The 21,604-nt window shown below is 39.7% G+C and overlaps 1 protein-coding gene across 2 annotated transcripts in view; it reads right to left on the reverse strand.

Moving 5' to 3' along the window:
* The window catches only part of SMYD2 (SET and MYND domain containing 2), a 134,089-nt gene that overhangs the window by 54,410 nt on the left and 58,075 nt on the right, over positions 1–21,604 (reverse strand). For both annotated transcript variants that reach the window (XM_030196040.1, XM_030196038.1), the window contains exon 6: positions 19,602–19,669. In XM_030196040.1, coding sequence (XP_030051900.1) covers positions 19,602–19,669 — 68 coding nt within the window. The remainder of the gene's footprint in view (positions 1–19,601; positions 19,670–21,604) is intronic.

The following is a 21,604-nucleotide window of genomic DNA, read 5'->3' on the forward strand; positions in this document are numbered from 1 at the left end:
AAGAAGTGATTAACAGTTGAGTTTAAGTGCACTAGGATTTTTTCTTGCTACTGAATGCACTCAGATATAATTTTTTGATGTTAAACATTGAGGGTTATGGGAAGGTTTTTTTGCCTATGATGAGGTAACTGATCCTTTTTTGACCATAGCATAGATCAGGTGGATCATATGTAGCTCTATAGACCTGTTGGTCAAGAGCACCTTGAGGCTTTTTCCTCCCATTAACCCCAAAGTGTTGGTTTTTCACACGTTCTTACTGTTTTTTGTGGGGGTTATGTGTCGTTTATATTCAAGCGAGTAAATTTTTGTCTCCACAACCACTGTGCTTGTTATTTAGAACATTCAATTATTGGCACTGATTGGCTTGTTAACCAATTGAGTTGAGTGCACAAATCAGAATACACCCCAATTTGCACTTGCAACTCAAGTCGTACTATATAGAATTTGGGGAATAGTCTGCACACCAAGAAAAGTGTACATGATCCCTCAAATTCTATATATGACACCTTAAGTTGGTGCCACTAATTTGGCCACATGGCCAAATTGCACGCACAACTTTATTAACAAGTCAATCTGCACTGATAATTGGTACTTTAATTAGAATATATGCGCCCAACTTTCAAGGTGTATTCTGTAACATAATACACATAAATGGGTGCACATAAATTTTAGTTGCAAGAACAGCGTCTGAGCGTATTCTATAAACCATACCTAACTTTAGGTGAAGTTTATAAAATCACAATAACCGCATGGTTTTACAGTGCCAATTTTCAAAAGGCACCATATATAGAATTTCCCCCTATATGCAAATAGTATGCACTATTAGTGGCATTCATTTCAAAACTGGAAAAAAAAACAAAACAAAAAAAAAACTTTTCTGGCAGTCCATTCCTAGTACTAGCTACTTGGAGGGAAATTCTATAAAATGGAGCCTATTCCCCTATATAGAAAAGGATAGAATAACTAGTTCTGTCTGTTTACCTGTCTTATCTAGATTGTAAGCTCTTTGTGTATGGTGTACAGCGCTGCGTACGCCTTGTAGCGCTATAGAAATGATAAGTAGTAGTAGTAGTAGTTAACTGCAAATACAGACAAGCATGAGCACTTACATCAGCCATGGAGTTGGTATAAGTGCTCCTGCCTAGATCTGAATGTAACATAGTATACCATAAATTGCATGCGTTCAAGTGTGCATTCTGTCCAGACTCCACCCATGTGTATGCCATCTGTAAACTATACACTATTGAAGCGCATAGTTACAGAATAGCGCGTAGCCAAAATACTGGCATTCATGTGCGCATGTATCAGTATTTTGATGATGTGTGTGCATTTGGCACCCATTTTATAGAATTACCCCTTACAAAGTATAGAAATTAAAAAAAAAAAATCAGGCCTGATGTCTCGGGAATAAAAAAGCTGGGTGGACTTTCTAAAGACTTTATCTTGCTCCAAATAGGTGGCTATAACTCTCTTGCAATCCAGAATCAAAGATGCACCTTCTCCTTTACAAGCAGAGGGCAAGAGAAAAATGGTGGAAAGATGATGAACTGCTTAAGGCAGAAGTCTGACCTACTGCATGTAAGAAACACACGGATTTAAAAAAAATGTAGCTGCCAGTACTTTTTCCTTTCCCTTTAGGCATGTGGCAATTAGAGCTATTCCACGAGAGACTGCTCAGGATAGACCCAATGGTTTCTTAACATAAAAGGCTGACATCCATCCCTTGCTTTTGTTCAGGTAGTATAGGATTATCTATTTGCATTAATAAAGTGATTTTACTGGCCACCTCATTTATGAAGAGCATTCAGGATAGGGCTCCTTTGCAAGGGTTGACATTACATTTCTTTTCTTCAAGGGCCCATAAACCTTGGATGTGAAACTCCCCAGTTATAAGCTCCCCTGACCAAGCTGGATTCACCCATGGATAGTACAATTCGATGGTGTGGGACACAGATCTGATAAGACCCTTGACTAGATTCAAATGGGAAAGTCACCAGGTCAACTGTGACCCCAATGTATTCATTTTTTCTTCCTTAGATTTCTGTGTTGCCTATTCAATAGCAGCTCATGGCTGTATCCAAAACCATTTAGTATAAAAATACGATCAAGGTTACAACTAATAAAATCACACTGAGATAACAATTTATAACCAAATTACAATATCATAATGTGAAACACATATAATAATTACATGACCAACTACTCCAACCGAGGTAACAAAAACTGGAGTTACAAATGTTATAACAGAACATTTGATTTTAGGGTTTTAGTGATATACTGCTAAAATATCCCGCTGGAAAAAAAATTAAATAGTTATGAACTGGATAAAACTTTGACAAAATGTCACATTCCCTAGTACCTTCCTACCCCTCTCCTGGCTTGAGTTGTATTCTTACAGTTTTTGTATTTTCTGCACTGGCAACTCCTAAGAAGCACAAATGTACCCAGCAATAGTACCTGTGAAGCGAAAAAACCAACAAATGCTAATTTTTAGTACCCTCTTCCCACCCAAGAAGGATAGTAAGCACCTAAACAGAAACCCTACTAGTGATAAAAACAGTAGAAATAAATTCCTCATAGATTTTCTATGGTTTAGAATGTTTCCTGAATTGCTGCCATAAGTAATCCTACTAGCCGCCAACTGCCATAATACACAGTTTCATCAGAACGCAGAGGGCAATTTTCAAAGAGATTTCTATCTATTACCTGCATAAAAGTGGCTGTCTGGGGGAAAATTGGAAAGTGGAGGAGTGGCCTAGTGGTTAGGGTGGTGGACTTTGATCCTGGGGAACTGAGGAGCTGAGTTTGGTTCCCCCTTCAGGCACAGGCAGCTCCTTGTGACTCTGGGCAAGTCATTTAACCCTCCATTGCCCCATGTAAGCCGCATTGAGCCTGTCATGAGTGGGAAAGCGCGGGGTACAAATGTAATTAAAAAAATAAATAATAAATCACCCAACCTCTGTACAGGTTAATGTATACACCTGGGCACTTGCATCGACGGTTGTGGATTTATTCTCGGCATGGGAATACACACTCTTTTGCATTTTCAAAAGTACTATACACTCATTTTAGTTGGAAAAAGTGCCTGATATGGATTGGAAAGTCAAATCTGCAGAATGGGGAAAAAAAGCAGAAAGATTGTGGATGCCTTTCAAAACCCTCTGCTCCAACATATGGTGACAGAACCCACGAGGGAAGAAGCAATGCAGGAACCAGTGCTCACAAACGGAGGAAGTGTGTCTAATGTCCGAGTGGGTGCCTACCAAGGCAGTAGTGATCATCAAACAGTTTGGTTTGATACAACAGCTAAAGCAGAGGTCAGCCACACAAAAAACTCAAGGTCATGCATTTCAAACATGCTGACTTAAGTAAAGTTGGGCCGTACCTGAAGAGTGAGCTGATGGGATGGGAGAACACTTGAGAAGTGGAAATACAGTGGTCCAGACTGAAAGGAGCTTTAAAAATGGCTACAGACTTATGTAAGATGAGTAAACAAAATCAAGAGATAAAGGAAATTGATATGGTTCTCCAAACAAGTGGCTGAGAAAAATGCAAAAGAGTTTGCATTCATGAAATACAGAAAAACTCAAGAACATGGAAAAGAATACTGGATGAAACTGAAAGAAGTGAAGAGAGATATACAGTTGGCAAAAGTACAAGCAAAACAAATGGCTAGAAATATAAGGAGGGGTGAGAAGACTTTATCACGTATATTAGTGAAAGGAGGAAGGCTAAAAATGAAATTGTAAGACTGAAAAAAATGCTGTGAACCGCCTACATGGAGAGTGATGAGGAAAAAGTGAATGTGTAAAACAAATACTTTCGTTCTGTGTTCACGTGAAGAAAATCCTGGAGAAGGACAAACGTTGGCTGACAAAAGGAACATATGAGAAAAGAGTGGATATCACACCATTCACAGAAGAAAGTGTTGAAGAACAACTTGAAAAAGTGAAGGTTGAACAAAATCATGGGACTAGACTGGATCCATCCCAGGATACTGAGGGAGATCAGAGAGGTTCTGATGCGTCTTCTTAATGATTTATTTCATAAATCTTTGGAGATGGGAGAAGTTCTACGAGATGAGTGGAGATGAGTAGATATGGTGACAGAGAAGAAATGGGAAACTATAGGCCAGTAAACCTCACTTTGGTCATTGGAATAAAGTAATGGAAGTGCTGCTGAAGGAAAGGACAGTGAATTTCCTGTAATCCAATGAGTTACAAGATTTGAGGCAACATGGTTTTACAAAAGGTAAACCATGCCAAACGAATCTGATTGATTTCTTTGACTGGGTGACCAGAGAATGGGATCTACTTGGATTTCAGAAAAGCCTGACATAGTTCGTCATAGGGGGCTCTTGAATAAACTCGATGGGTTGCAATTAGGACAAAGTGGTTAACTGGATTTGAAACTGGTGGTGGTTAATGGAATTCACTTGGAGGAAGGAAAAGTGAGTAGTGGACTGCCTCAAGGATCGCTGCTGAGGCCAATACTAGTCAATATATTTATTTATTTATTTTCATATTTTTTATTAAGGTTTTACAAGTATAACACAAAACAACCAAAAAGAAAAAGTAACAATAATCCATGCCAAAGTTAATAACAAAAATAAAAAGGCAGAACAACATACCATGACAATACCCATAGCAAATCAGCATTTATACAATTATCAGGTAGTGCTATTAGGAGTCTGACAAAATGAATCTAAACGAGCCCAGGTCTTCAAGACAGATTGAACACAACGGTGCTTATGGGCTAGAATAGTTTCATATTTCCTAATCACACACACGTTACTCCACCATTCATTATAATTGAGATGTACATTATTTTTCCAGTTTAAAACAATTAAATGTAAAGCAACCGCTAACAAAATATTAAACAATTTCTTATCGGATTCTAAAAGAGAGAGTTTAGGAGAAGAGGCCCTTAAAAGCACAATATCATAAGAGATCACGGTTAATGCTGGCAACTGAAAAATAAGGCGCAACTTATTGTCAATATATTTATTTGTAAGTGACACTGTCAAGGGTTGTTATTTGTTTTCATATTTATACAACAATAATCCAATCTATGAATAATATGAAATAAAAATCAGACCAGCCCTATACAAAAAGGCTTGTACAAAATAATGGGCCTTCAAATATTTCTTAAACTGAAGCACATTAGCACAGAGCCTCAAACTACCAGGGAGCTTTTTCCACATCAGGACCTGAAATAGAAAAAGACTGAGCACGGGTCTCAGCATAATGATAATCTGATGGTGATCGATACCACTAACTGCTTTACATTCTCAGATTTCAGTGTCCAATCAAGTTGGTGAATTTTCAAAAACCTTCAAATATATGTAGGAACATTAGCATATATATTCTCTGATGAATCAGTAGCAAAAGTTTAAATTGCACACTATATACAAGACGTGAAGAGACTGAAACGGAAGTAATATGAGAAGATGTAGGCAGCCCAATAATTAATCTTGCCGCTGTATTCTGTATAATCTGCAGAGCTCGAAACAGAGTTATAACACTATTCCCAAATAAGGTGAATTACGGTAATCAATTTTAGTTAGAACCAGACTCTGCACCACCATTCTAAAATCAGATGCAAGCATAATTGGTTTTAATTTACTTAAAAGTCGAAGCTTTAAAAAAAAATAAAAATAAAAATACATGTTGCACCTGATTATGCATCAATAAACCAGGGTCCAAAAATATGCCCAAACTCCTAGGGTTCTGTTTATTAAGCCGCGCTAGCGTTTTTAGTGAACACTAACACTAGAGATGCCCACAAGAATATATGGGTGTCTCTGGCATTTAGCGCGCGCTAAAAACGCTAGCGCACCTTAGTAAATAGAGCCCCTAATGTGATGTTTCACAACTTAATAAACAGTAGGTAAAGTAAGGTCCAAACTTTGGTCTTTGACAAACGTAACATCAACATCCTCTTGTTGATCTTCTCCAAACATATTTTTATTTTATTTGGATTTTGCTCACACCTTTTACAGTAGTAGCTCAAGGTGAGTTACATTCAGGTACACTGGGTATTTCCCTGTCCCTGGAGGGCTCACAATCTAATTTTGTACCTGAGGCAATTGGAGGGTTAAGTGACTTGCCCAAGATCACAAGAAGCAGCAGTAGGATTTGAACCACTGGGATCCACATCACCCTCCTGCACTGGAAAAAGAATTGTAGATTTGTGTCCCCTGGTCTTTCTACTTCTGGAACGAGTAAAAAATCGATTTACTTCTACTTGTTCTACAACACTCAGGATTTTGTAGACCTCAATCATATCTCCCCTCATTCATCTCTTTTCCAAGCTAAAGAGCCCTAACCTCATACAAGAGGAGTCCTTTATCATTTTGGTCGCTCTTCTTTTAACCTTTTCTAATTCGGCTATATCTTTTTTGAGATACGGCAACCAGAACTGAAAGCAATACTCAATCAAGGAGCAGACATACCATTGAGAGATACAAAGGCATTATAGTATTTTCGGTCTTACTCATCATCCCTTTCCTAATAATTCCTCACATCCTGTATGCTTTTTTGGCCACCGCCATACACTGAACAGAAGATTTCAGTGTATTATCTACAATGACATCTAGATCTTTTTCTTGAGCGCTGACCCTCAGAAGTTGGACCCTAGCACCAGGTAACTATGATTCAAATTATTCTTTCCAATGTGCATCACTTTGCATTTGTCAATATTAAATTTCATCTGCCATTTGGATGTCCAGTCTTCCAATTTCCTATTCTCTTCCTGCAATATTTCACAGTCTGCACATGTTTTAAGTTTCAACGTTTTTATTGATGACATTGACAGAATACACATTTCACATTCTATATGTAATAACCTTGAATAGTTTGTATCATCTGCAAATTTAATCACCTCACTCGTTCTGATTTCCATATCATTTATAAATATGATAAACAGCACTGGTCCCAGTACAGATCCCTGCGACACTTCACTGTTCACCCTCCTCCATTGTTCACCCTACCCTCTGTTTTCTGACCAATAACCAATTCCTAAACCACACCAGAACCTTGCCTCCTATCTCATGACTCTCTAATTTTCTCAGAGTCTCTCATGAGGAACTATATCAAGAGCTTTCTAAAAATCTAGATACACAACATCAATCGGCTCACCTTTATCTACATATTTATTCACACTTTCAAAGAAGTGAAGCAAATTGGTGAGGCAAGACTTCCCTCAGCTGAACCCATGCTGACTCTGTCCCATTAAAGCATGTTTGTCTACGTGTTCCGTAATTTTGTTCTTTATAATAGTTTCTATAATTTTGCCCGGTGCTGACGTCAGGTTTACCGGTCTATAATTTCCCGGATCACCCCTGGAACCCTTTTTAAAAATCAGCGTCACACTGGCCACCCTCCAATCTTCAGGTACTACGGACTACTTTAACGACAGGTTACATATTACTAACAGCAGATCAGCAATTTTCTTTGCTTGAGTTCTTTGAGTACCCTTGGATATATATTTTTTTTTTGTTACATTTTTCCCACTCATGGCAGGCTCAATGTGGCAGGCAATGGAGGGTTAAGTGACTTGCCCAGAGTCACAAGGAGCTGCCTGTGCCGGGATGCCATCTGGTCCAGGTGATTTACTATTCTTTAATTTGTCAATTTGCCTCAGTACATCTTGCAGGTTCACCAAGATTCTTTCAGTTCCTCCGCATCATCACCCTTGAAAAGCATTTCCGATACAGGCAGCTGTCTTACGTCTTCTTCCGTAAAGACAGAAGCAAAGAATGCATTCATTCAGTTTCTCCACTATGGCTTTGTCCTCCCTGAGCACCCCCTTTGCTCCTTTGTGATCTAACAGTCCCACGGAATTCCTCGCAGGCTTTCTGCTTCTGATGTACCTGAAAAAGTTGTTACTGTGAGCTTTAGCTTCTGCAGCAATTTTCTCTTCATATTCTCTTTTAGCCTTCTTTATTAATGCTTTAAATCTGACTTGCCAGTGCTTATGTTGCTTCTTATTTTCTTCATCTTGGGTCCTTTTTCCATTCTTTGAAGGACAATCTTTTGATTGTAATGGCCTCTTTTACTTCAGCTTTTAACCATGCTGGCTGATATTTTCTCTTCTTTCCACCTTTGCAAATACGTGGAATACATCTGGACAGGGCTTCCAAGATGGTATTTTTGAATAACATCTATGTCTGATTTAGTGTCCTAACCTTAGAAGCCAATCCTTTTAGTTTCCCTTTAACCATTTTCCTCATTTTATTATAGTCGCCCTTTTGAAAATTAAATGCAGCTAGAGCAGATTTCCTTTACGGGTTCATTCCAGATAGTAGCTTGATCAACAAAATGGTCTGCTGGTGGTAAGCAAAAAGAACTGCTCTGTGAGCCTAGTTTCTAGGCACTGCAGGAGAGTGAGATCTGGGATGTTCTCAGACAACCCAACTAACCTGATGTTCTGCCTCGAGTGATTCTCGAAGTCGTCTAACTTTAGGGCTTGTTCCCAGAGTTGGGCTTGTAGCTGGTCTGTGAAGGCTGTCACCAACGTCAAGTTGTCTTCAAGATCTGACACCCACTACTCCCAACTCCCTGGTGCATTTGGAGGATTTGGCAAGGAGCAAATCAAACTGCTGAAGTTGGCCCGAAAAGCTTAGCCAGTCGCAGATCAAGTGCTTTACAAACCGCCATGTAAGTGTTGAAGTTGGGCGTCAGAAAATGGGGATACATCCTCACAATGTGCAGGAGTGACTTTGTCTTTGCTTCCGTGGGCCCTGCTCATTTCTTTCCTTGCTGGTTTTCAAGACACAGAGCCGGCTGGACTGGATAAACATTTGTCTATGCACTGGGACCATGGTCTCCCGCCTGCTCAAAGTTGACAGACCGAGGTAAGAAGAGTGAAAAGGAGATTTAAGGCAGGGAAACTCTGGAGCAAAGCAGGAACCAGATTGCTCTGCTCACAGCATCACATGGTCCTCTGTATTTTATAGACCTCCATCATCTCTCTCCTCAGACATCTCTTCTCCAAGCTGAAGAGACCTAGTCACTTTAGCATTTCCTTTTTTAGGATGTGGTGACTAGAACTGCACGCAGTATTCGAGGTGTGATCGCACCATGGAGCAATACAAAGGCATTATAACATTCTCAGTTTTGTTTTCCATTCCTTTCCTAATAATTCCTAGCATTCTAATTGCTTTCTTAGCTGCCACTGCATATTGAGCAGAGGGTTTCAACGTATCAACGATGACACCTAGATCCTTTTCCTGGGCAGCGATTCCTAATGTGGAACCTTGCATCATGTAGCTAAAGTTTGGGCACCTCTTTCCCACATGCATCACTTTGCACTTGCTCACATTAAACGTCATTTGCCATTTGAATGTCCAGTCTCCCAATCTCGTAAGGTCCTCTTGCAATTTTTCACAATGCTCTTCTAATTAACAACTTTGAATAACTGTGTCATCAGCTAAATTTAATTACCTCACTAGTTATTCCCATCTCTAGATCATTTATAAATATGTTAAAAAGAAGCACTCCCACACAGACACCTGGGGAACCCCACTATCTACTCTTCTCAACTGAGATATTGACCATTTAACCCTACTCTCTGTTTTCTATCTTTCAACCAGTTTTTAATCCACAACAGGACATTACCTCCTATCCCATGACTAATTTCCTCAGGAGACTTTCAAGAGTACATAAGTATCACCATGCTGGGACAGACCAAAGGTCCATCGAACCCAGCACCCTGTCACCGACAGCGGCCAAAAGAACAAGCAATTTGTCCCGCTCATCCTAGAAATATTGAATTATTCCCTCGTCCATTCAATAACATTCTTTGGCTTTTTCCTCCAGGAATCCGCCCAACCCTTTTTTGAAGTCTGATAAGTTAACCGCCTTAACCACCTTTTCCTGCAGCGAATCCCAGAGTTTAACTATGCGTTGAGTGAAGAAAGATTTCCTCCGATTCGTTTTAAATTTACCACACTGCAGCTTCATCGCATGCCCCCTTGTCCTAGTATTTTTGGAAAGCATAAACAGACCCTCCACATCGACCCGTTCCATTCCACTCATAATCTTATAGACCTCTATCATATCTCCCCTCAGCCGCCTTTTCTCCAAGCTGAAGAGCCCCATCCTCTTCAGCCTATCCTGAAAGGGAAGTCATCCCATCCCCTGTATCATCTTTGTCGCCCTTCTCTGCACCTTTTCCAATTCCACTATGTCTTTTTTGAGGTGCGGCGACCAGAATTGAACACAATACTCGAGGTGCGGTCGCACCATGGAGCAATACAACAGAATAAAATCTTTATTTTTGTTTTCAATCCCTTTCCTAATGATACCCAACATTCTATTTGCTTTCCTAGCCACAGCAGCACATTGAGCAGAAGTTTTCAACGTATCATCAACGACGACACCTAGATCCCTTTCTCGGTCCGTGACTCCCAACGCTGAACCTTGCATGACGTAGTTATAGTTTGGGTTCCTCTTTCCCACATGCATCACTTTGCACTTGTTCACATTAAATGTCATCTGCCATTTAGACGCCCAGTCTCCCAATCTCGTAAGGTCCTCTTGTAGTTTTTCACAATCTTCCCGTGATTTGACTACTTTGAATAACTTTGTGTCATCGGCAAATTTGATTACCTCACTAGTTACCCCCATCTCTAGGTCATTTATGAATATGTTAAAAAGAAGAGGTCCCAGAACCGATCTCTGAGGGACCCCCGCTAACTACCCTTCTCCATTGCAAATATTGACCTTTTAATCCTACTCTCTGTTTCCTATCTTTCAACCAGTTTTTAATCCACAGTAAGACACTACCTCTGATCCCATGTCCCTCTAATTTCCTCTGTAGTCTTTCATGAGGGACCTTATCAAACGCCTTCTGAAAACCTAGATACACAACATCAACCGGCTCACCTTTGTCCACATATTTGTTTACCCCTTCAAAGAAATGCAGCAGATTGGTGAGGTAAGACTTCCCTTTACTAAATCCATGTTGACTTTGTCCCATTAGTCCATGCTTTTGAATGTGCTCTGTAAATTTTTTTCTTGATTATAGTCTCTACCATTTTGCCTGACACCGATGTCCGACTCACCAGTCTATAATTTCCCGGGTCTCCTCTGGGACCTTTTTTAAATATCAGCGTTACATTGGGCACCCTCCAATCTTCCAGTAACTCGCTCGATTTTAAGGATAAATTACAAATCAATAATAGTAGCTCTGCCAGCTCATTTTTTAGTTCTATCAGTACCCTAGGGTGAATACCATCCGGTCCAGGAAATTTGCTACTCTTCAGTTTGCAGAACTGCTCCACTACGTCTTCCAGATTTATAGATATTTCAATAGGTTTTTCTGACTCTTCAGCTTCGAATATCCTGTCCGGCACCGGTATCCCACCCAAATCTTCCTCGGTGAAGACTGAAGCAAAGAACTCATTAACTTTTTCTGCTATTTCTTTGTCTTCCTTGATCGCCAGTGGTGTTGAAATTAAGAAATATGTTAAAAAGAAGGGTGGCAAAGACTGAGCCTTGAGGCACACTACAGCCCAGGCTGTGGCTGGCGGAAGTAGTAGATTGGAAAGTGACCAAAAAGGACTGTTCAAAAAAGAAAGACTTACCCAGTAAAGAACGGTACCTCTAATGACAATGTCAGACAAGTTAGGGACGAGTGTCTTATGAGGGAAAATGCAGTTGTCAGGTCAAGAGACACAAGCAAAGCAATTTTGCCATGGTCTAAGGCCGAATGAAGATCACTTACCAGGCCAGCAAGAACTGTTTGTGCTGTGACCTGGGCGGAAACCTGATTGATATGAGCAGAGGGCACTCGTGTCTGTAACATATTGAACTTATTGAAAAATAACACATTCAATAAGTTTTGATAGAAAGCAAAGATTAGAGATGGGCCGGTAATTTACCACAAATGACGGATCCAGTGAGGGCTTCTTGAGAACCAGGTGGACATTAACCTGCTTCCAAATGGAGGGAAAAGTACTGGAAGAGGTTATTAGAAATCATCAACAAGGCAAGTGGAAGGAGACCATGATGTGAAAGTCTAAGACTGACCAGCTTTCATTAATTTAAATACAGCTATTAAGTCCAGTGACTGGTTGAACCTTTTTGTGTTGCTTTTTATTTTTTTTATTATTATTTTTATTAAGCTTTTAACAAACATAACTTCACATTTATGGATGATAATACACAATTTGAAAATATCCAACAGAAATATTTTCTAAACTTAAGTTATAAACATTATATCGACCACAAGTTAAAGAAATGATCCAAGAAGAAAGATTATTCAAATAATCTAAAAAGAAATAAATCAGTAACACAATTTACAATGATGCGCCCGACCTGGGTAGTTCCACCTGCTCCGGTTAATCAGTGTACATATAAGATTACACCTTAACATTTACTACTTCCTTACTTATTATAAATTCCTCCAGCTGTTTGGGGTCAAAGAATTGAAACTGTTTAGACTGAAATACAATTCTACAAACACAAGGAAATTTCAACAGGAAACTAGCTCCTATTGCCAAAGTTCTTGTGCGCAAAGCCAAAAAGGCTTTACTCCGCTTTTGAGTCTCTCTTGATAAGTCAGGGTAAATTCTTATTTTAGACCCCAAAAAGTTTGAATCCAAGTGTCTTAATGAGAGCCTCAAAACTGCATCCCTATCAATCTCCAAAGCAAAGGTTACTATTAACGTTGCTCTCTTCGTAATAACCTCTAATGATGACTCCAAAAAGGCAGTTAGATTCATCTCTCCACCCTCTTGAGGAAATTTTTCTGATACCCTAGGATCAGTTTGTAAATAAAATGCACTAGTAATGGGTGGGAGAGATGTGTCTAACATACCCAGTATTTCTACAAGATATTTTTTTACCATTTGTACTGGGGATACTAGTGGAGAACTAGGAAAGTTTATTAGCCTTAAATTAAGTCTTTTAGACTGGTTCTCAAGATATTCCAACCGTCGGGAAGTAAAATTCTTTTCTTTAATCAGCGTTTGACCCAAAAGTTCCATCTTTGAAGTTCTTTCAGTAAGACGTTTTACTTCCTCGGTTTGAGAGTCAGTCTTTTTCATTTGAGATAATGCAGCCTCTGATAAAGTTTTAATAGTCCCCGCATTTTTAACCACCAGAGATTGTAGGGAGGCGTATGCTGTGAAGGTTAAATCCCATAGTGACTCTAAGGTCACTACGGCTGGCTTTTCCATTTTCCCAACAATAAACTCAGGAAGTGGTGCATTTGCAACCAGCTCCAGGGTACTCACTGTCTGTGTAGACAGCGTCAAAGATGATAACGCCACTGGAACTTCTGTGCTAACGGCACTTTGGTCTCCATACGTCTCCATCTGGCTCCCTCCCTGTGCACATCGAACTCCATTCCGGGCCGAGGCATCTGGGCTCTGAGGGAAACGTTCACTTCCTGGTTGCTGGGGCGCCGCACGTTCGACAGGGCTCAGGGAAGCCCCGTCCTCACTGACAGCCAGCGTCGAAGCGCCAGCCTCATCGGAAGGAGTGGAAACTCTCCCAGGACCCAGCGCGATGTTGAATTCCTCCATTTTCGCCTGCCGTAGCTGGTTTGACCCGCCAGGGAGAGAGGGAATCTCCCTGACTTTGCCTCTCCTTTTTCCCATGGCGAGAATCAGGTAGGAAACCGCTAACCGCCGCGTTTCAAGGGAGGAAGCAGAACGCGTCTGGTCGCGCAACACAAACCGTCGCCATCTTGGATCTCTCCCTTTTTGTGTTGCTGATTGGCTGTATCTGATTTGTAGGGCCTTGGTTAAAAAAAACAGCATTATTTTTGATATATAAAGGCTGTGATGAGTGGATCTGCTTGAGTTTCATCCCTGAAGCACAGAGATTTCTCAAAACATGAATTCATATTGGCTATTTTGAGAGACAGATGAAGATGATTTTGACCGATGGGCTGACTCTTTTGCAATTAAGTACAATTCTGACATAATAAAATGTAAAAGTTCTTGATATATCAAGACTTGATATTTTAAAATCTTTACGAAAAATATATTTAAATTTTAGAGTTTATGAACCTGAGTTTTCACCAAGACACTTTGAACAGATTTTGTTTTCGGGATCCATGATCATAACATAACACACACGTACAGACTGTGCTCTAATACTGCAATCCTTTGGATATGAAGGTCCCACTTGCTTAAGGTTTATGCCTATTATATCAGATATCTGAGATTGCTTGCTTTTAACCATAAGGCTATGATGGCTCCATGTTAATTTTGGAGTAGGAATTTTTTTTTGAGTGAAATTCTTTTATAGGTCATCTAGATCAGAAAAAAAAAAGATGTTTAGGTTTGTGTGTGCAGAACTGTGATGCTGAATACAGAGCCTTTTATAAATACCAATAGCACTGTAGAAAATATGCATGCCTCAAAGCAGCACACACAGCAGAGGAAGTCATTTTAGAAAAAAAAGTGTGCACAAAAGAGCAGCCTAACTCCAGGGCTCTGCGCACCTATATCTAATTAGTTCTACTAATGCAGGATATGTCATAAATAAATTCCTGCACTTACATACATAAGCAGTGATTTTGCTTACTACAAGGATCTAAATAGTGCATTTCACAAAAAAACAAAAAGGCATATACAACAGAAACCAATTAAGAAGCAAAGCCCCAAAAGTCTAACTTTTGCAATCCCAGGGTGGTTCAAACATAAAAGCACCAACGGCTCCTTAAGCTCTGCTCCCAAGCCTAGGAATGAAGGACTAGTTCAGTGGTTAGACAAGCAGATTGCAAACCAGGGAAGCCTGGGCTTAAATTCATGTCTCCTACTGACACACTAATTTTGGGCAGATCACTTCACCTCACCCTCCTCTGAGAGCCCAGTGGGCAGGGAAATAACTTACTTTGATTTTGGATTTGGTAGCATGGAATGTTGCTAGTATCTGGGTTTCTGCCAGGCACTTGTGACCTGGATTGGTCACTGTTGGAAGCAGGACCCTGGGCTATATTGTCCATTGGTCTGACCCTGTATGGTTATTCTTATGTTCTTATGTAAAATATGAGTAACAAAACTGAAAATCTAAATCCAAATCTAAACTAGTAGTTAGCCCACAGATGTATACCAATGGAATTAGGTATCAAGACCCATGCAGAAATGTTCTGAAATGTGCATTCATGGTCTTGTATGAATTAAGAGGCAGTGTTTTAAAATCACCAGTTATACAATAGGGAGATTTACAAGTGTAAACCAAATGTAATCCTTCTAAAATCACCTCCAAAACTTTCAGCAACTCATCAGGCCTCCAATTAGTCAAGTGCAAAAAAAATTCCACAGTTAAACAACTACATTGATCCTTCTAAACATGCAGTTTCTGACTGTTCTACTTTCAACCGCTAAGGGCTCCTTTGAGGACCTGCCTGAGCATTTGAAAATAAAAGATATTTCATTCTTCTAAAGCAGGGAAAGGCTGTCAAAAGATCTTTAAATGCGTCCAACTAGCAATTTCAACTCTCAGAAACAGTATTAAAATCACATGCACCCACCCAATATAACCATTTCAACTGTCCAAACCATGCCTGGAACACTTCCTTTGAAAAACTGTACATCTTCCTACCATTTACATATTCTAAAAATATTTAAACATGTATGTCATCTACACACGTAAATGCCCTTATTTACACAAAGAAGTGTTATAAAAGACTTCTAAAATTTGAACTCAAACTTGTTTGGGATAATGTGGGACAAGTCACAAATAAATAAATACTGTACTATACTAAACTTCCACTGTCTAGTAAGGCGCAGTGAACTTCACTATAGAGTCCGTGTTTCTTCTGTTAAATGCTCCGGCAATCAAGGAGGAAAAAAGCCTCAAAGTGCCTCGGTCCATTCAACTTCTTACCAGCACTAAATCAATCCCATTGGCCAATTACTTGGTCTTAAAGGGATTTAGTATTTATCATGGGCAAAAAACCTCCTCAATGTCAAAAGGGCATATATAGAACTGGTGCTGTGGGCATCTTTTTATCTTAAACTTTGCCTCTCTAGACGTTCTGCATGCACTTTCTAACAAATATTAATCAAGCAAAATAAACTTAGCTTGTGTTGGACTTTCGATTGGAATCCACGGTTGCCACATCAAAATTTCCAAGAGGTTGGATGTTTCAGCAAGGCAGCCATCCAAAACATACCTTAAGACTAACCAAGAAGTACTTACAGGAGAGATGAAAGATTTGGACCGGCCTTCACAGTTTCCAGTTCTGGGACATTATTGAAAATCTGTGAGAGATCTGAAACATGCAGCGCATACAAGGAGACCTATGAATATTTCTAAACCTAAAGACTTCTGTGGGGGAAGTGTGGGAAAATATCCCAAAAGCAGGAACTGACACACTCTTAGCTGGGCTACAGGAAGAATTAGGAATCTGATATTTCTCCTAAAGATGATATTGCAAAGCACTGAAAAAAAAACCTTTTGCATCCTTCTTAATTTGAATCAATAAAAATGTGACTTTGCACTATGCAGTGGTTCTGTCAGCTTTTTTTTTTTCCAGAGATTCATTAAAATGTACAATATGATTGAGGGCCTAAACGTTTGCACAGAACAAAATATTTGTTTGTTGCATTTGTATCCCACATTTTCCCACCTATTTGCAGGCTCAATGTGGCTGGCTTACATAGATCCGAAAAGGCATTTGCCAAGTCCGGTAGAGAAACAAATACAAGGTGATACTTTGGTCGATTCAAGGTACATTCGCCTAGTCCGGTAGAAAAACATATACAAGGTGATATTGAGGCATATTTTCAAAGCACTTTGGGAGGCTAAGTTCCATAGGTTTCTATGGAACTTTGGGAGGCTAAGTGCTTTGAAAATGAGCCTGATTGTGGTCGATTAAAGGTACATGTGTTTCAGGGATGATGGGGAACGAGGAGAGGAAAGGTTATATAGTGTCCATTACGCGCTTTGGTTATTGATGTAAACAGAAGGGCAGTGCACCAGGGCTCAGCAGTAGAACTCTGGACGAACATCTATACTCGAGGTCGGCGTGTAGGTCTGGGAATTTTAAAAACCACCCCAAGACTTGAAGACTTTAGGCTCAAATCTGCCACTGATTCTTTAAAGCACATTGGACAATTCATTTAGCACCCTCTCTGTCTCACTTTAGCCAACTGTACTTGGGTACCAGTAGTCATTGTAAAGTGAACAAGTTTGGCTGCACACCTATTTCTGTAGTACTGCAATTATAAAGCACATGCATAATCTGCTCAAATAAAACCTACTATGAGCTAAATTAAAAAGATGCCCAACTAAAAAACAGACAAGTCTGATGATTTATTTTCAACAAGACAGGTATCTAAATGAAATTAACTAAATGCTGATGTCCAAAATATGGGTGGAGTAGAGGAACTATCCTGCAATTTGACAGGGTCATTTAAGTGTTAATATGTTAGACATTTTAATTAGCATCTAACTGCCCCAGGCAGTAAGTAATTGTATGTCCTAGCAGGTGTGCAGTATAAATATTTCAGATGCAGCTGTAAACATTGAATACGGAGTGCAAGTCTGGAGTGAAAGTCTGCCTTTTCTCGTATGTACAAGTAGAGAATGACACGGGGATAGGGACCCGCAGTAACAGCGGGGAAGGGGAAGGGGATGGGGACAGAGCTTGTGGGGACAGGGCGGGGAAAGGGGATAGGGCAAACTTTGTCCTTGTGTCATTTTCTACTTTGAAGCCTGTTAAAGAACTGGACTGTTATTTATGTTTGAGTTATGCAAACAACGATATTTTTATTTTTTGGAAAAACAAGGAAATATGCTGGCCACAACTAGCAAAATTTGCATGGGGGATCCTATACATCCTGCTACTAGCACATCTTCTGAGAAGACATCTTCTATTGCAGGAAGGACTGTGGAAGACAGGAGAGCTAGACTGAATCTCGAGATTGTTGATGACTTCTTATTCATCCACAGATTAAAAAAATCTTAACAGTGCTTCATAGGGCACATTTCTGGACATTTTAATAGGGTGGATTAGGATTTCTCGGGGTAGTAGAAATCAGCTATTGTTGGGGTTGGTAGAGGGTGGTGGTGAGGAGGGTTATTATAGCTGCTCGCTGTTATTGTTTTCTATTTGTAACTTATACACAATGGTTGCACAGCATATTGCTCCTTTTTATACTTTAATAAAAAGATTTAAATATAAAATCATAATTGTTCAAGGCTTCTGCAGATGAGGACACAACCCATGGGGTCGGAGAGAGAACTTGCGGGGACGGAGACAGAACCCACGGAGAGAAACTTTGTCCCGGTGTCATTCTCTATGTACAAGTTTATACCCTGAATTCCCAAAGCCTGATATTCAAAGAGGGCTGCAATCCTGAAGTGTTTAAGTTGGGCACTAAGGTTAAAAGCTTATATTCAGTATGAGTACGTATCTGAAGTAATGTTCTAAATAAAGGCACCTAAAAGACAGGACCAACTAACTTCTTTCACCTGTTGTGTCCTTGTCTTTTGCTCCAATCCCTTTGAAGGCACCTATATTTAGGGGCTTAGAACCAGCATAAACTTTTAAATTCAGAACGCTAGGTGCTAGCAAGGCAGGTATATTGGCAGTTATACGCACTAATTCACTATCCGCTATTCTGTAAGGTAGCACGCATTGGTGGTGGTGTACACATTGGCAGGGCATGGGCGGGCCATTGCATGTCCACCATCAGTGTGTGCCTCTTATAGAATACTATCAGATGCGTGGATTGAGTGGCACACTTAGGCCACTCATACTTGCCACTGACTTGGCGTAAATAGGTGCACCTTCCTTTTGAGTGCACTGATGATTTGCATTAGTAAAAAGAATCAGAGTGCTTGTTATAGAATTAGCCTTCCCTGCACTGCACCAAGGTGCCCAAAAGGGGGCACTACTTTATAGGAGTGGAATTGCATCCTAGGAGCCTAGAGCTATCAGTTTTAAATTCAAAGATGCCTGGATAATTTAAATAAGTGCTTACCGAATGCTTATCTTTGAAAAGTAAACTCTATAGAATAAATGCATCTATGGTTATCACATCAATACCCTCATTTACTAATCTGCATTGTGTGGTAGTTTTTGCACTTATGTGTTGACAGTTACAATTAACATGCGTTAAGAGTAGTAACTGTTGGGGGTGTGTCCAGCATTCCCCGTGCAGTTTCTTCAGAAAAAGTAACGCACAGAAAAGAACCTGCCAAGTGCAATTAGAACAGATGCACCCATGCTAACTGCAAATTTGCCAGCATATACGACCTGTAATTTCTACTCTATATCCAGTCTCCGCCCCATCCCGTGCTAAGCAGTTATAGCAGGATTTTCACAGCACTAGCTGTTTTAGTGCATGGCAGCTGCTTAAAGCACATTAAAACATGCCCCTAACTGCATTAACACAAACTGGTGTATGTTAATTCAAGTTACCACTTGTTATTTAATGCAAGCCCCATTATTCTCAATGGGGTCTATTTACTATCTAAGCACATAACTCACATTAATGCACACTAAAACATTAACGGAGGAGACCCTAACCCTCCTGACATATGAAAATCTAAAACATTTTTAAAAGAATGCAGCTTAAAATCTCCAAGCATATATGCAGCTAGTCCAAGGAAATCCAGAATGCTACATACTCAGGAAATACTGCTGATCCTAAGTGTGACAGCTCTTCATCTTCAATTGTAAAGCCATTACAGTTAACCTAGAGAGAAATGAGAGATTAACACACTGATAATCATTTGGAATGCCCAACTGCTTGAAATCTGATCTCAGGATGATATGAGTTTTCAAAAAAAACTGAAAACTTATTTGTTTAAGAACTGCTTTGCTAGACGAGTTAAATTTGTTTCAGTTATTTATTTATTAATTAGGATTTATTTAGAATTCACTCAAGGCGGTGTACAGTAAGAATGGATCAAACTTGAGCAATAGGCAATCACAGCAGTAAAAATATTCAAACAATGCAAAGTATGGCATAATATACTACTTACAATGTAAACACAATACATAATAGAACATTTTAATTGACAGTGAAGGGTAAAACAAAGATACAGATAGGTAAGTAAGTAAGATGAGTTTAGACAGTAAGGTGACAGATTTAAAGAAAGTTGCACATGAGGTCGGAGAGATGGTTAAATGACTGTATATCCTAGAAATGTCTAGCCAAATCTGTACAAGACCTAAAGTTGTAATTTGTAGAATATAAATTATTTGTACTGTATCCATGTCATAATCCTTTTGCTGTTTCAATGCTAGATATTACTTCACTATGTCCTCCTGAATAAGACTAGTCTTATTGCCTTTCATAAATACATGAACATATGCTCCCAAGTGTATGCACATTACATCAACAGAAGCAACTGATCCATACACACATACAATGTGAACTAGGCCTAAAGTTTGCCTTTATTTGGCTACAATCCATGGACCTTATTTACAGTGCTGATTTAAAAATGTAAAATAGTAAAGGGACCCATCTCTGTGGTTTCACAAATTTAGTTTGTAAATTGTCCCTAAACCTCAGTTAAGTAAATTAGTGACCTCCTCCTGCCAACTGTTGAAAGACTGAAGAGTTAACCCAGGGATTTCTTCTTCGGTGCTTTCAATTCCTTTATATATCCTTTAAAGCGACTAGCATGTCACAGCTCACACAGCTGTAGCCCTTGCACAGGCAGTATCTTGACAATAGAGGGAGCTGTCGAGCACAGCGAAGCAAAGAATGTGATCTGCCGCCTCTTAATTCTGACTCTTCAAAAGCTGGAAACGCCTACTGGTACTAAATCTTCATCGCCTCTCAGACTGGTTCTCTAATAATACTAAAGAGACCCACAACCAAATACCATTGGCCTACTATAGTGTTCAATCTCAGGGCATCTCAATATAATTTGGTAGAATCCCCATATTCTACCCATGGAGTGGAGGAGTAGCCTAGTGGCTAGTGCAGCAGACTTTGATCCTGGGGAACTGGGTTTGATTCCCACTGCAGCTCCTTGTGATCCTGGGCAAGTCACTTAACCCTCCATTGCCCCAGATACAAATAAGTACCTGTATACCTGTATGTAAACCGCTTTAAATGTAGTTGTAAAAACCACAGAAAGGCAGTATATCAAGTTCCATTCCCTTTCCATATTACTCTGCTTCTCAGTTCTATAATCTTTTCTTACTTTGTGCTTGCTAAAGGTGCTTGCTAAATCTAAAGTCTCCTTGAATAGGGGAACAATTTATTTTGTTAAAAATGCTTTCTTACATAGCGCCTGCAAGTCTGAAAGCTATCAAGCAGTGTACAGTCAGGTACAATAAGTATCTTTTTGTCCCTGGAGGGTGCTCAATCTGAACCAGAGGAAATGAAGGGTTACGTAACTTACCCAAGATTAGAAGGAGCTGCAGTGATATTTGAACTGGGCTCCCCTGGTTCTCAGCCTGCTGCTCTAACCATTAGGTTACTCCTCCACACCAATTCAATTCATTTCAGCAGGCATCCAGCTTTAAAGAGTCACTTCAACCTAGCTATCTTTTTGAGTTTCCTATGCTGAAATGCTTCCATTGGGTGTAATGTTCAAATACAGCCCTATTTACTTTTAATTTTTTTCCTCCTTGACTTGGGGACTGGCATATAAACAAGATCCACTTATTTATT

This window comes from Microcaecilia unicolor, chromosome 3 (assembly GCF_901765095.1).
Source record: "Microcaecilia unicolor chromosome 3, aMicUni1.1, whole genome shotgun sequence".
NCBI lineage: Eukaryota > Metazoa > Chordata > Amphibia > Gymnophiona > Siphonopidae > Microcaecilia > Microcaecilia unicolor.